At 44.7% G+C, this 14,203-nt stretch overlaps 1 protein-coding gene across 1 annotated transcript in view; it reads left to right on the top strand.

Moving 5' to 3' along the window:
* The first annotated feature begins 517 nt into the window (after positions 1-517).
* The window catches only part of LOC126915827 (transcription factor SOX-6), a 325,178-nt gene continuing 311,492 nt past the window's right edge, over positions 518-14,203 (top strand). Inside the window, exon 1 of the mRNA XM_050720899.1 lies at positions 518-1,690. Coding sequence (XP_050576856.1) covers positions 1,685-1,690 — 6 coding nt within the window. The 5' untranslated portion in view covers positions 518-1,684. The remainder of the gene's footprint in view (positions 1,691-14,203) is intronic.

Genomic DNA, 14,203 nt, shown 5'->3' with positions numbered 1-14,203 from the left:
ACGTGTGCAAAGGAATCGCCGTGAAACGCTAACGTTATAATAACGGTCGTAACAACGGCCAGAAGTCGTAATTTAAATTGAGTTTCTCGCTTGTCTGGCTGTAATAGCTCTATTGCACGCTACTTGGACGGAAACGCGAAGGAAAGACGAACGAACAGAAGATCGAGAAGAGGACGGAAAGTGGAAGAAGGACGAGATTAAGCCGAGAAAATGAGACGCTAAAGGCGTGAGGAGGATGACGAGGAGAGAGAAGATGGATCATAGCGGGTGGGTGTGAGTGATATCTGGCGACCCAGGTTGGGGTGCGCTGATCTAATTGATGGCCGTGCTGGGGACAGAGCCAGGATATGACGCGAATCCATTGTGGCCCACATTATTATAATATATATTATATACGTATCCTCTACGATCGGACAACGAGCGAGAATCACGCCACGGGGAAAGAAAAGAGACAGAGTTACGTGGTTGCCCGGTGTAATAATCCGGCGACATTGTTCAACACGACAGTTAGGGAGAGTGGTCAGTAAGTGTCAGACAGATTGCGGGATATATCGGCGATAAGATATATTGTGGTGTTTCTTCGTAGAGGATGTCGCGAAAATGATTTTTAATGATTTCGAAGGTGATCTGCTCGGGGACTAATAGCGTGAGGTGTTCTTTTGTGGTAAAATGGTTTGTACACTGTATTTATTAATTAAATTGGTACGCGAGATGATGAGTAGAAAAGATTGGATTCTAAGGTTTGGTATTGCAGTTATGCACATTAGCAAGAAGATATAAAATTCAAATTTTGGATACAGTAATATAGCATCAAAGAGAGTGGTGTCACGTATGAAGATTTATTTCGTGCTGGAGAGATAACGACAACTTTGAAGACACAACGTTCGGTTACTAGCTGAAATGCACGTCTGAGAGAACTTCCAGGGAATTTTAAATTGGAAAAATAAATTGAAGCTTTCTATTAACTTGCCGGAAACTTAAAATAACGGAGTCGGAAGGTGAAATTGAAGAAAGTTCAGATCTTCGGAACAGAGTGCCGACCCAACCTGTAACTTTCTTTCACTGTGATACTCCGCCATTACCAAATATTTAAATTACATCAATTACAGAGATACTGTTCGGTAATTTACTTAAGGCAATCTAATCTCGCTCTACCAATTTTCCACTCAACTGTAATAGCACGATCTGTGAATTACGAAGAACGAGTTCGTACCATCGGGACATTTGCGGTGTTAAAACAAGTGCTCAACAAGACTAGCAAACGAACAAACAAATCAACTACTTCCATTATCTATTCGCTATTCAACAATAACATCGCGAGTTGTGAATCATTAAGAGAAAACATTATGCCAAGATATATTTCCCTTAATCATTTTTCAGAAGAATTTCAGAAAAGCCAGTAGTTTCTGTATCAGTGTTCTCCAGACAATACTTCGGTGTTAAAACAGCAGTGCTCAGAAAGATTTAAAGACAAACAAACACGTCAAGTACCTCCACCAGGATCCTACTCGCAACATCCTAGGTCCCAGCAGGCTGAGTTGACCCACGCTGGCGGCAAGATCCCTGGGGGCGGCACGGCGCAGCTGGGTTTCGCGGCGGTAAATCCGAGGACGTGGTGCGCGCCGGTGGCGCGTCTTCAAAGTGGCAACTGCCGATCCCTCGGGCCGGCGATTCGTTAAAAGACATGCCGGTAAGTCGTGCATGCCTCGCGAGCGTGAAGCGAAAATTGAAGCGCAACCACTCGAGAACGAGAGAGCGATGCGCAGTCATGGCCAACCTTTCCAGGGCGAAAGTCTTGCGAGCCACTGGTTCTCGGCAGCGTTACGCCGTTCTGAAACTTATAATGAAGAAAATCCTCGAGACGATCGAGTATAGGAGTGCGCGGTGATACACATAGAGTTACTAAAGCGAGAGCAACCGTGTGCAAGCATCCTCCTCCTCGTCCTCCCCCCTTTCGAACGACGCGCACCCTTCTCCGGGATCTCCACCCTTTTACCAGTCTTCGGATTCAAAGTGTCCTCGTTATAGCTGAGTGGATGTCGCTTGAAGCGAGACTGGCTCGTGCGACGTGCGCTACCATCTAACGTTTAATTGCATCGGACTTTGGCACCGGATATAACTTCACTGCCGGAAATTAACAGGCTTTAACTATTGCCCGTGAGCGGGGACACACGCGCGTAAATTATAGGCGCGCCAGCTTCCACAGAGAGATAGAAATAGATATTTGTATCAGTTCTCTGATATGTGGATAAATGTATACGTGTGTGTGTACGTATATATATATATATGGGTCGGTGGTGGAGGTTCACACGTGTAAAATTAGGCTATGGGAATAAGCGTGCACGCGGTGAATTGGTCGAGCTTATAAGCGTGTCCGCCTCTGGACGCCCGTTATTAGAAGATCGAGCGAAACGTCACGGCATGATAATTAATGTCCCGATACGCTAAGGCGAACCGGCCGACCGGGCCGGGGTTATTACCGATTATGCAATATGTTTGCGAACGCAGCCGGGATCGCAGCGAGTCCCGATCTTACTCCTCATCAGTTGCTCGTTTCAATTAGTTTCGCCAGCGTCGATCCCTCGTTCCAGCAATAAGATTTCGGCACCCGTGTGTTTAGTATCGAATTTTGTTGATAAAGCGTTGGTAATAACTGTTGATTTACGACGTTTGATTATTAAGCAATACTCTCGCGTTTTCTTAGATAAAATACTTTTTATTTGTTCGCAAAGAGAATTTAGTTTTTGAGATATTTACTTCAACATTTAATGGCTATTATTGTTTAAACCAAATTATATACGTTCCCACAGTACCTACTCTTTTTTATCAATTTTTTACAACTTCTTTCCATTTCAGTCCTTTAACACCAGCTTACCAAAAACCTCCTTAACTTGCCTACTTTCCGTCATATTCCCTTTAACATTCCATATAAAAGCTCAAACAATCACTAATTCAACCAAATCATCGAACCAGACAAACCGGTGTATTTCCAACAATTAACAAAAATATTCACGAGTTCGAGCCAAGAATAATCACATCCTGCGCGAATATTCATCGAATATCTATTCAAGCTTCACTTGGAACGTTTAATTCTTAATCCGCAATATCCAAGCGTTTCAGCAATGACAAGTAAAGACGCGAGATGAGAATTCTCCTGTAAGAGAATGAAGAATCTAGAATGTGGAGACCCGTGGTAGCACCGCGAGCGGTGGTCTCGGGTTCGAACTTATCGGACACCCGATGGGCACGGCCAGGGCCCGAAATAATTGCCCGCAGTGAAATATAAATGATACCAAGATTGTGGAGCGGTCCGAGGGGATGGGTTACGCGTTTGCCGCTCTACGGTGTCCGTGGCTCCTTGCCACGTGTGCGCGTATGCGTGCGTGGCCCGTCGACTGGCTACTTGGTACGCGAGACGTACGCGCACGTAATTGCGTGCCCGTCCTGAAATTATTCATCTCCCCGACCACGGCTGATCCCAGGCACCGCACGGACCGGCCAGCCACCACCGGAGCCAGCCCCAGCGGTATGATAATGCATAGAAGTGCCAGTCATTATACTTATACGTAGCCGGTGTATCCACTGCCCATCCTACCTACTCGCTACGTAGATTACACCACCTCGAGATCCCTCTTCTCTTTGCCTCCTCAATTCTCTATGTTTCTCTCTACCGTTCTTTTACATTCGCTCGTCTCTCCTTCCTTCGTTCTTTATTCTTTACTCCCTTCGTTCACCATCGACGCGTACGTAGACGCGACTATCGCGTGTTTTGCATTGCATTGCATTGACATTTGATTAGTGTGCGTATTTGTGAGTCTATGGTTGTATGGCAAAATTTATGGAAGTACGCAATAGAAAGGGAACCGAGACAAGCGTGCAAATTTTTTTAGTGATATTCGAGATAACCGGCAGACGTTAAAAGGATTTCGAAGCATTTAGGAATTGGTATTTCTGGAAGAAGCAAATTGATCGATAGAAGCGGTGAAACTCCTCAATCGAAGTGGTATGTCTAGCTATTAGTCTTAGTTCTCGAAACATTACCTCCGTGAAAGCCTGTTTCACGGAAACCAAATACCAAAATTAGTTCGTCGAACGATCGAAACGACACCCAGTTCGAACCAACACGACGCAGTTAGTTTGAATAATATTTAACGCTTGCTCCCCATTAAGCGTAATTCGTCGATTCCAGGCATTCGTCCAGCGCAGCTAGTTGATCTTGTAATCTCGAGCTGCGCTGGTAACATGCAATTAGGTACACACGCGCGCGTGTGTAACGTTTACGGCGTGACGGGTTGGACGTGTCGCGTTCCGGCACAATGTATCCTCCCTCCTTTCCAGAAACTTCAATTACACGCGAGCGGCAGCGTGCAATTACGCGTGTACGCACTCTCGCGTGTGCGACAAGCGTCGCCCTGCTCTCTTGCGCTCTTCGTTCTCGTTAAGGCGGCCCGGAGAGCCGTGAACGACCCTGGACAACCGTACGATTAACCGAATTTCCGACGAAGTTTCGCGTGTTCTCCGCGGACAGGACCGCGGTGCCACGCTCTGATTTGAGTCATTAAAACTCACTTAGGATAATACCCGGGTGATTCGTTTTTAAACGGAACTCGCTCCCCCGAAGCAATTTATACCGAATTCTCGCGGTGCCCCGTGGCTCCACCGAAATGATATCGTCCGAGGTGGACGCTTCCAGACATGTAGCACCAAGAATAGCAATTTTGGACCCTGCTCGGCATCGTAAACGAGAGAAAGAAACATTTTATCGCTGGTTCACAGGGATATTCAAACACAGTTCGAGTTAATGGCGAACTGATTGCGAACTGGCTAATCGTATTGTAACACACGGTCCCAGGGTTATTTTCCGAATTCTTCTGTGAGATTGTTTAGATAGTTATGTGGTACTCGAGAATAATGCGAATTCGAAGAACACCCTCCAGACCCTAATTTCAGTCATCTAGGTCGAGCAAAGTACTTTACCATTTGCTGTGTCAAAGAAACGGATGTTTATCGAAACAGTAGGAATCGGAAGGATAGGAAGAGCACATACGCTGCGCGTGTAGAGCGGAAGTTTCGCGGCCGATTCGCGATATCCGACGTTCTATCCCTCTCGCGGCGCCATTGCTGTTCCCCCTGTGGCGTCCTCTTTGTTTCTGGGGGCCCCGAAGATAATGAACACAATTACGGCAAGCTTTTTGTTCTAGAAATTACACAGTAGTGCTCGAATGCATCTCTGCGGCTGATTGCTATGCCCTGCCATCCTTACGGCGATACATCGACGTCCACCGTACTCCTATATACATTCTATTCCCTACGTGCATGTACTCTCGAACGCGACTACACGGACGCGTTTATCCACCAGCACCAGTGAAGAAACGAAGGATTACGGCAGGATACGAGGCTGTGTATGCGAGACTCGAACCACCTCGACGCGAGAAGACGAAGAGGACGAGAAGGGAGAGTCGCGCAAAGGGGCAGGCGGCAGGGGGACAGGGACACGGAGTAAGCTCTAATTGCATTCAATAAAGCAAATAATAGCAAGCTCATTAGAGCAGAGAGAGGAGCTGGCGAGTTGACCGCGGCTCGTATGCCAACCTGCCTACGCTCTCGGACGAAGGAAGAAGAAGAGGACGAGGATGCGGACGAGGAGGATGAGAAGAAGTAGGCTGGGGATGAGGACGACAGTGGGAGTGGAAGCGAGACAGAGATCGGAGCCAGAGAGCAGAGAAACCGGGTAGAAACTGGCGGTCGTGCCGTCGTATCGTCGCGAGAACCACGGTCCAATGTCATTTATTGTCCCTGGTGGACAAGCGCAGTTTGCCAGAGCGCACCCCCCTGGCCTGGCTACGAACAGAAGAGAGAAGCTGAGAGAGGAAAGGAGAGGAGAGACGAGGCGAGCCGATGGCCAGTCGGCCTGGTCTATATGAATGGGCAATAGCCATGCAACCATTCGCGTCCTTCGTTAGCTATTTATCCCCGTTTATTATTATTCGACCGCATCCCATATATACTCGCGATCCCACTCAACACTGTATACCGCGTAATCGATGAGTAGCTATTCCCAGGGAATGTCAGCCCGTTCCCTGGGATCTGGGCATCCACGGCAAGTCTTTTCGTCTCTTTCACAACACCAATCCTGCTCTTTCCCGTCGCTTGGTATATGTCACTTAATAGTCGCTCCTTCTTGGTAGTTGTGTTTTGTTTCTGCTTTTTTACTGCTTGGTGTTTTCTTGTCGCGGATGAGAAAATAACACGGCATGAGTCTGAAGTTTTGTTGGCGGATCGACTATAGTTTAATTCACTTTTAGTAAAATCTTCTTGTTCCCGTAATATAAAATACAATTAAATTCAACACATTCAATGTAAAATACTAGAAGGATGGTAGAACGTATAAAAGTAAATCATAAATGTAGAATACGATTTTCCTGCATGGTAGTTGGTTTTCGAGTTAATTGAATTTGAACATTCGTCCAACACTCGATTAACTCTGGACTTAACCCTCTTCAATTCAATTCTTTTTCTACCTGCAGGCTTTTCAAATCCGGTTATTTTCCTGGGAGACACGTGTTTTACTAACAAGCCATTTAAACGTATCATTTACGAATAAGACATCAATAATGAATATTGAAGAGTCGCGTTTATCAGCCAACAAATAGAATTATTCATGCTACGTATAGGACTCTGTATGCTACGTTGCACGGAGCTGTATAAAACACAATTTTCATTTTATTTCATAAAACGAATTGCTCTTCTTAAAATAAACAAACGTTCCTAGTCGCCAGATAATTTGGAATGAAAGGATTAATATGTAAAATTCATTAAACCTCTTCAACTCCTATATAAACAAAACCGCAAATTGTTCAAATTTGACCAACCCACGTCTCGTATCTTCCCACGCGTCCATTCAGCGCGTAATTACTATCTCTACCCACTAGTCACGCGAACCATACGAAAAACCAAAAAAAAAGGAAAGTAAAATGTTAGGGAGCTAAACTTGGAGTAACGTCCATGGCGCCATTGACAACCGCATGAATTCCAGCTCGGAGGCAAATTAATCTACTCGTTTCCCTATAGATATAACAACGAGACGAAAGGAAGAAAGGAAGGAAGGAAGGGAAAGATGTGACGCCAACAGTCGCGCGCGCCTCGCGAACAGCGTCCGTTTTTTCGTCCTCGGCCATAAAGGACAACACCTGAACCGGATCCTATTTCAGCTTAACAGGGAGCGTACAACGAAGACCGCGGTTGTGCCGTGTCGTTCAGGGACGCGAACAATGAACCACGCATGGACAGGAAAGCTCGTTCCGAACAAATCGAAGCCGTCCTTCGTGGAACGGAGAGGCCGAACAACGGACAAAGAAAACGGAGAAGGAGAGAGCGAAAGATCGCGGGCTCCCAGTCGGTGGAACGGAGATAGATGGTAGACGAGAGCGGAGGAGAATCGGCCGCCCCCGACGCGAGTAAACGCCGGTAAGAATGGCGATTCGGCTAATGTATTCCGCGGTTCTGCGCGCTCATTATTCAGCGATAATTAATTGACGGCTATAAATAAGCGGCGCGTCCCGGCACCGCGTAAATAAATGGTTCGCGCGAACCGGAATGGTAATGGTGACTTTGACGGACCGTTTAAACTGGAATAAAGCTGGGATACCTTCGTTCTTCCCCCTGGGGTTTCCGTGCCTCTTCAACGACCCATCCGCGCACTCCACCTAACGAATATAACTCACCTGCCGAGGCACCGCTACCCTGCCTCGACCCGTCTATACGGTGTCGTTCTATACTCTCCTCGTCTAAATGCGTTTGTATACCCCACCATCTCTCGCCACTATCGCCAGGTCCAGGCGAATATTTACTCGTCCGGCCGCTCCCTTAAACGTCGACCACCCTGTCCATCCTCGCTTCGTCGGACGCGACCCTCGAGTTTGCACGGCGGTCTCGCTCTCGGCTCGTTTTACACCTCCGCGACCTGCGATCGGGTTCCTGCCGGGGACAATGAAACCACGATGTAATCGTTCGCTGTAATTCTTGCGTAGCTTGCTATTAACTGAGGGGAGAACTGGATAGATTAATCGTAAGTGGTTAGGATGAATTATGGGTGTAGCGATACTTTGTTAACGTAGGTAATTGTCATTTAAACGTTATTCGACTCCTGATGAATCTAGAATGCTTGTTTCCAAGCATTCCAAGACGTAATTCTAATCGTAACTTTAGCAGAATTTTTACATTTTTATGAGTATACTTATAATTCTTCAATTATCGAATATCTAGCTTCTATTTTCGAAACCAGAGTTGCTTAGACGATTTGATTATTTCTATAAAGACGCACATTATTGGACAAATGTAAAACAGAATAGCTCTACTTCTTCCAGGAGTATATCGTAACGAGTAATTGCCTGTTAATCCATTATTTTTTCTGTTATTTATCGTAATTACATAATTACCACTACGTACATCGTGCATATTTCCTAAGAAACGAAGACGAAAATAGATAGTAATCGATAGATTTCATCGGAAATCGACGACTGTAATTAGAAACCAGAATTAAAACATTCTTTAATAGCCACATTCCTTTCGATAAATCTTGAAAATTGCTGAAGGTGCATCGAAAAAACAATAATACTTGAAAGAATCTTCCCAACATAGTTTTCTCAATCCATCGCATCCCTAGTATATTCGACGAGTCGCAATTTAGAAAATTGTAGTTATCAAGCCAGTTTCTGGCACTGCAAACAGCGGTTAATTGATCGTTATTATCAACGAATTGCCTCGGGGATGCTGATTACGCCTGGAAACGTTCCATTCAGCCGCACTGTTCAGCACGCCGTTGCCTAATTCTATTTGCAACAAGAACGCCAGACAGAGACAGGAATTACGAGTAGCTCGAGGACGAAGAGAGGGACAAGGCAAGCCTCTCATGAAAGCGGTACAAGTTATTATGGCCCCGAGTTCGTAATAACCAGTGGCTTTCCTTCACTTCCTCGTTCACGCCCACTGTTCTAACGTTGGACAGTGCACAATTAATTTCCAACGCAACAGTAACTAATCGTGGCTTAATTCCTCCATCGTGTACGCGGAGAATCGTTTCTTGGCGAGAAGCAATTCAACGATCATCCTTCGTCCGTGAGCATCTGAAAGATGGAGCTTCTACTCGACATGCTTGAATTATGCGAACCGGCCAGTAACCAAATTCGACATGGCGCCTGGTTTCTGCTGAGAATCAATAACGAAGCTGAGTGTTTAGTAAGCTGATATGTAAGGAATTAAGATTTGAAATGTCCATCAAGATTAGTACGTAGTATGTATTTGATAGAATAATAAATTACCAAGTATCTAATTTCACCTTTTTGTTTCGTCAAAAAAATATACCTACTTTTAATACTAACTCTGGAGTAATCACAAATGAACAAATCTTTTTAATAACTTCGAGCAAATAACGATGAATACAAAATACATTTTATTTAAAATCACTATCTTCTATCTGCAGAAATAATTTTCAGTAATTTTCATAAAAATCGCTTTCGATAATAAACCCTGGTCCTTAACCAATACCTTAATTAAATTCACAAGTAAAATTCGCTAATTTAAATTCATTTACGTATCCCTACCCAATATTTTCTGTCCTTGTATCACCGTTCTGAAGACCTAACCAGTCACCTCATTTCTTCCTCCGAATTCACGGAGCAACTTCATCGGTCTACTTCTTACCAAATTTGCAGGTTGTATCTTACGTACATTGCATGCATCCAAACGAATCGGCTTTCTTTCCAACTTGCTTCCCAGGGTTCTTCTTTATCGGTGGCAAACTGCAACCGGACAGCAACAACGTCAAGAATGTTCGGTGGTCGCTGTTTCCATGCGACTGTATCGTTCCCCCCGAAACGCGATGGCGGACACAGTCCTGCCGCGGGGCGAAAAGGGTACACAGATGCGTATCTGTATCCGCGCGAATCGCCGAAAAAAATAATACAATGAATCGTGGTCCTCTATCGGGCGCGTAATCTCGGGAGGACGCGGAATCCCGCCTAATAACCTTTCCGTCGATCGACATTGTTATGGGCTGGTCATTAGAGCCTCTGCCCCTCGCCCAACCTCCGCTCTCACCCGCTCGATGCTGCTTCTGGCCGCTGCCCTGCTTGGCCAAAAAACGTAGTGCGTCGTTTATCGGGCCCTTGCGTCGTTGGGTTTCATCGGCGTGCACTTATCTCAAGGGACTTGAAAATCCGGTCGCATTAAGATATCTATCGGAACAACGGATGTGCGCCATTAAACTTTTACTTTATTTAGCGCTCGGAGCGGCGGGCACTCTCCGCGCGAGTCAACGGGAACAGAGAAAGAGACAGGTCGGACAACGGCAACCAGAAAATCGACCGGAGGATGGGAAGATGAAGAGAAGAGAAGAGAAAGATGGCGGGAAGCGAAGAAGAAGAAGATCAGACACCTACATTATAATTTAGTATTGATATTGATAGTTATACGTTTAACGATGATATGTGTAGATTAATTAGTTGCACGTTGTAGGTTAGAGATTTCAGCGGCACTAACAATTTTTAGAATCGACTATTTCAAGAATTTATAATTTTACATTGAGTAGGTCGAGCAATTGATTTGTAATTTGTAAAATTTACTTGTCTTATCATTGAAATTGCAATTCGAGAGGATTTACTTGTGACTTGTAAAATTTTCATTAATACTAGTTTGATTTTACAAAAAGGCTCGCGTTGTAAGATACGAACGACGTAAGGACAAAGAGAAGAAATGAACGAAACACGAGCAAGGCGGTGGCGCGTTCATGAGCTTGTATTTCTTCACGTCAAGCGATTGTTCTTAGCTCTCGAACGTGTAATTATTATTTACGTTTACTCCTAATGACCAGGCCTCGCACGACACCATTTAGAATTGCTAATGGCCGCGCATCTGCGCGCCTCGGCTACTGTCAATAGATACTAAAACTCATTACCTAGCCCGACAACTAATTGGATACATTTGGATTGACGGAATGCCCGCGTACGATTGGTTATTAAATCGCCAACTCGCCGGGCACCAGCCAAAAGAATCCTTATGTTAATACCACTGCTACCATTACGGAATAGGAGCATGTACACGCGTCGCTCCCGAGTTTCTTTTATGTAGAGAACGCAGAATGGTTTATTAGTATCTGACAAACGTTTCTTCCCAGGACATCGTACGAAGAATTCATTGGTAAAAAGCAAGTAAAAAATAAGAAGAGCGAAAGAATGTAGGAAGAAAAAGAATCTGCGAGAATACGTAATTCATTTCTGAAATAAAAATACTGTTTGATTTATAACTTGTCATACCTATCGCTGCTTTGACAAAAGAAACAATCTGCGTATGAATTTTATTAAAGTCTATGTTGTATTTTAATGAAGTTATTTAGTACAAAGTATTTTGAGTTAAATGATAGTGCATTGGATCTGATCGTTTCATGGCCGATAGCCGTCAAACGTATTAAAATTGTACCTGTATTTCTTGAAGCTGAAAACCATGACTTCCTTCTACTCCCCAAGAGATAGTCATTTTCACGTCATTGAAGACATTCGAAAGATCGTGAACAATCGTGCGAATACTCAGCTAATATACAAAAATTTCATAACCTGACTCCAGAGCCTCGTTATTTTCATGAAACAAGTCACTCAGGTATCAAGAGACAAAGATACAATCCAATTAAAGAAATTCAAGAGATACGAAGAAGCGTTAGAACAAGTCGCGTCACAACGCCGGAATAAATCAGCACGCGCACGCTCAAGAACAGAAGCAGAGTTTTCCACTCGCTTCCATCGGTCACGCTCGCAACAAAACCCCTGAAAACAGAATGAAAACGAACGTCCTGCCGACGTAAACGATTGTTAACCGCTTATCTACTCCGAAGCAGTCGGTTTAACCGGAGAGTTACGAGCCTCGAACTCGTTACGCATGCATAGGCGCGAGCATAAAACACTGGAATTGCGCGCATGCTGCTTGCCTTCGTCCCTAAACAAGAGCTCTTGGTTCTCTTCATTGCCCTCTTCGTCACCCTTTTCCACTCAACAACGACTGGACCCGCGAGATTTTTCCAATTTCTTTCAACATCGAACGCCGACCATTCCGGCCACCATGGAGACTCGTCTTAAACCACGTCCTTAACCGTGCCAACGAGACACTTAAAAGCATCCAGACGTTTCCTTCTCCGGATGTAGGGGAAAGTTTTTCGCGGAGGCTGTCTCATGGCGAGGCCTTCCGGCGATTCGCGGGCGAGAAGATGTCGGGCAAGGGCGACGACGGGCGTCGTTACTCGCGCTGATTTAGTTGAAGGCAGCGAATTTACGGATCCACCCTTTTTGTGCGCACGCCGGAGCCGTGCGGAATGGAGCGGAGTATGCCGCGGCGAGGCCTTTCTCGTTAGCCGCCTACATTATATTACCCATCGAGGGGCATACATCATTCCCTCTTTATGTAAGTATCTATAACAGCCCGAGAAACATTTGCAGCTCGCGCTGCCTCGCGATCCACGGGCCGCAGACGCCGGCCCATGGAGAACGCTCGCGTGGGCAGCCGCGGCTCGCTCGCGGAATTGATGTACTGCGACTCAAGAACAATGCCTCGTACTTGGACGACGGACGCGCGTTGTCTCGGTCCGAGCCCACGTGCCCCTCCCGTCCTTCTTCGCTTCGTCTTCTCGCCCGACACCGAGTCCTCGTCTGCGAGGCTTGAAATTGCTGTTCTTTTTTGCCAATTCTTCTTAGGGTTGAAAGGGTTTAGTGTAGAAAGTTGTTGCGATTGATTGACTTCGTTTATTTAATTTTAATTTTATTACTTTGTTATATAGTTTATTTAGTTGTTCATCCCATGCAATTCTATATTTTTCAATATTTTATGTTCTTTTACAACGAATACATATGAAAGATATTCGAATTGGAGACCGTTGCAAAAACAGAGTTATTCGTTAATAAATAATTAAATTGAACAAAAAGAAGAAGAAGGAAAGAAGCAATGGCCAGAAAGTAAAAAAAAATCACATAAATCATTGCACAGAGAAGTCAGGCACAGCGCTCTAAAACATTACAGATTTTTAGAGAGTCATAAACGAGAAGAAAATCTACACTATATTTATAAAGTTTTACAGGAAACAAAGAAAAAGATAAATGCCGAACAAATTATGTCTATAAAACCTCTCAACAACCAGTTCATAGATTTTTGTATACTGCAGTGAATACGCATGGAATGGATAATTAAGCGTTAAAGCGGACTACTCTCGCGATTACCCTTTGATTCCATCTCGCGTTGCCGCTAATCGGAAGACTCCTATACAATGTTGTTGCCCCGTGTAATTCTCGATAGAACGATACGTCTCGATGGTATCTCGACGAACGGACATTGTCGTGAATCGTACTAGTCGTCCCGCCTTTGCAGATTACGCAAGAGCTATAATTATTGCCTCACATTGGCAGAAAAAATGATAATTACTTTACATGCTTAATTACGTTCTCTCTCTCTTTTCCTTTCTCCTTCTCTGTTCGGAGGCGGTATGCCCAGGGACCGGTAGGCAGCGATAGCGCTTTAATGGCAGAAGAATTAATTATACACTGCACGCGATACGAAGAAAGTACGTCGACTCTTTTTACCCGCAGGAAGATGCCGCATTAGGCGCTTAATTGATCGGACATTGCGTTAACGAAGATCAATGGCAGCTACGCCATCCGCGATCGACCAACAATCAGATCGAAAATCGAACGAATGCTTCAATTACGCGTCACTATGCATCGCCGAAGGATAAAAATATTTCAAAGATTATATTATATATCATTCATGACGAATGAGTTTACGCTACACTGGCTCACGAAAATATTTAAACGCTCATCGTAGGAAACTTTTATGTCAAATCATTTTGAAACTTCGCTAGCGTTATAACGAGACACAACAGTCACGATTATATTAGCTAAATTTGAAACCAATCTGAGAATTTGTATAAGAATTACGATGTATTTATTGCAAACATATATCTAGCAGGAAATTTTAGTATACAGCATGAAAATCGTATTTCCTTTGGAAGAACGATCGCAGGTTCGATTTTGTCAACAATTCACCGGATTACCGTAAATTTTCCGCGACATAATAGCCGCGACAGTTGCGTGACGGAGATTTACGCTGGATGCACAAGTAAGATCAGCTTAGCCAGGTTAAGATCCGACGGCGTAGCGTACGTATACCA

The sequence above is a fragment of the Bombus affinis genome, chromosome 4, assembly GCF_024516045.1.
Source record: "Bombus affinis isolate iyBomAffi1 chromosome 4, iyBomAffi1.2, whole genome shotgun sequence".
Lineage (NCBI taxonomy): Eukaryota > Metazoa > Arthropoda > Insecta > Hymenoptera > Apidae > Bombus > Bombus affinis.
This window is presented reverse-complemented; position numbering and strand designations above follow the sequence as displayed.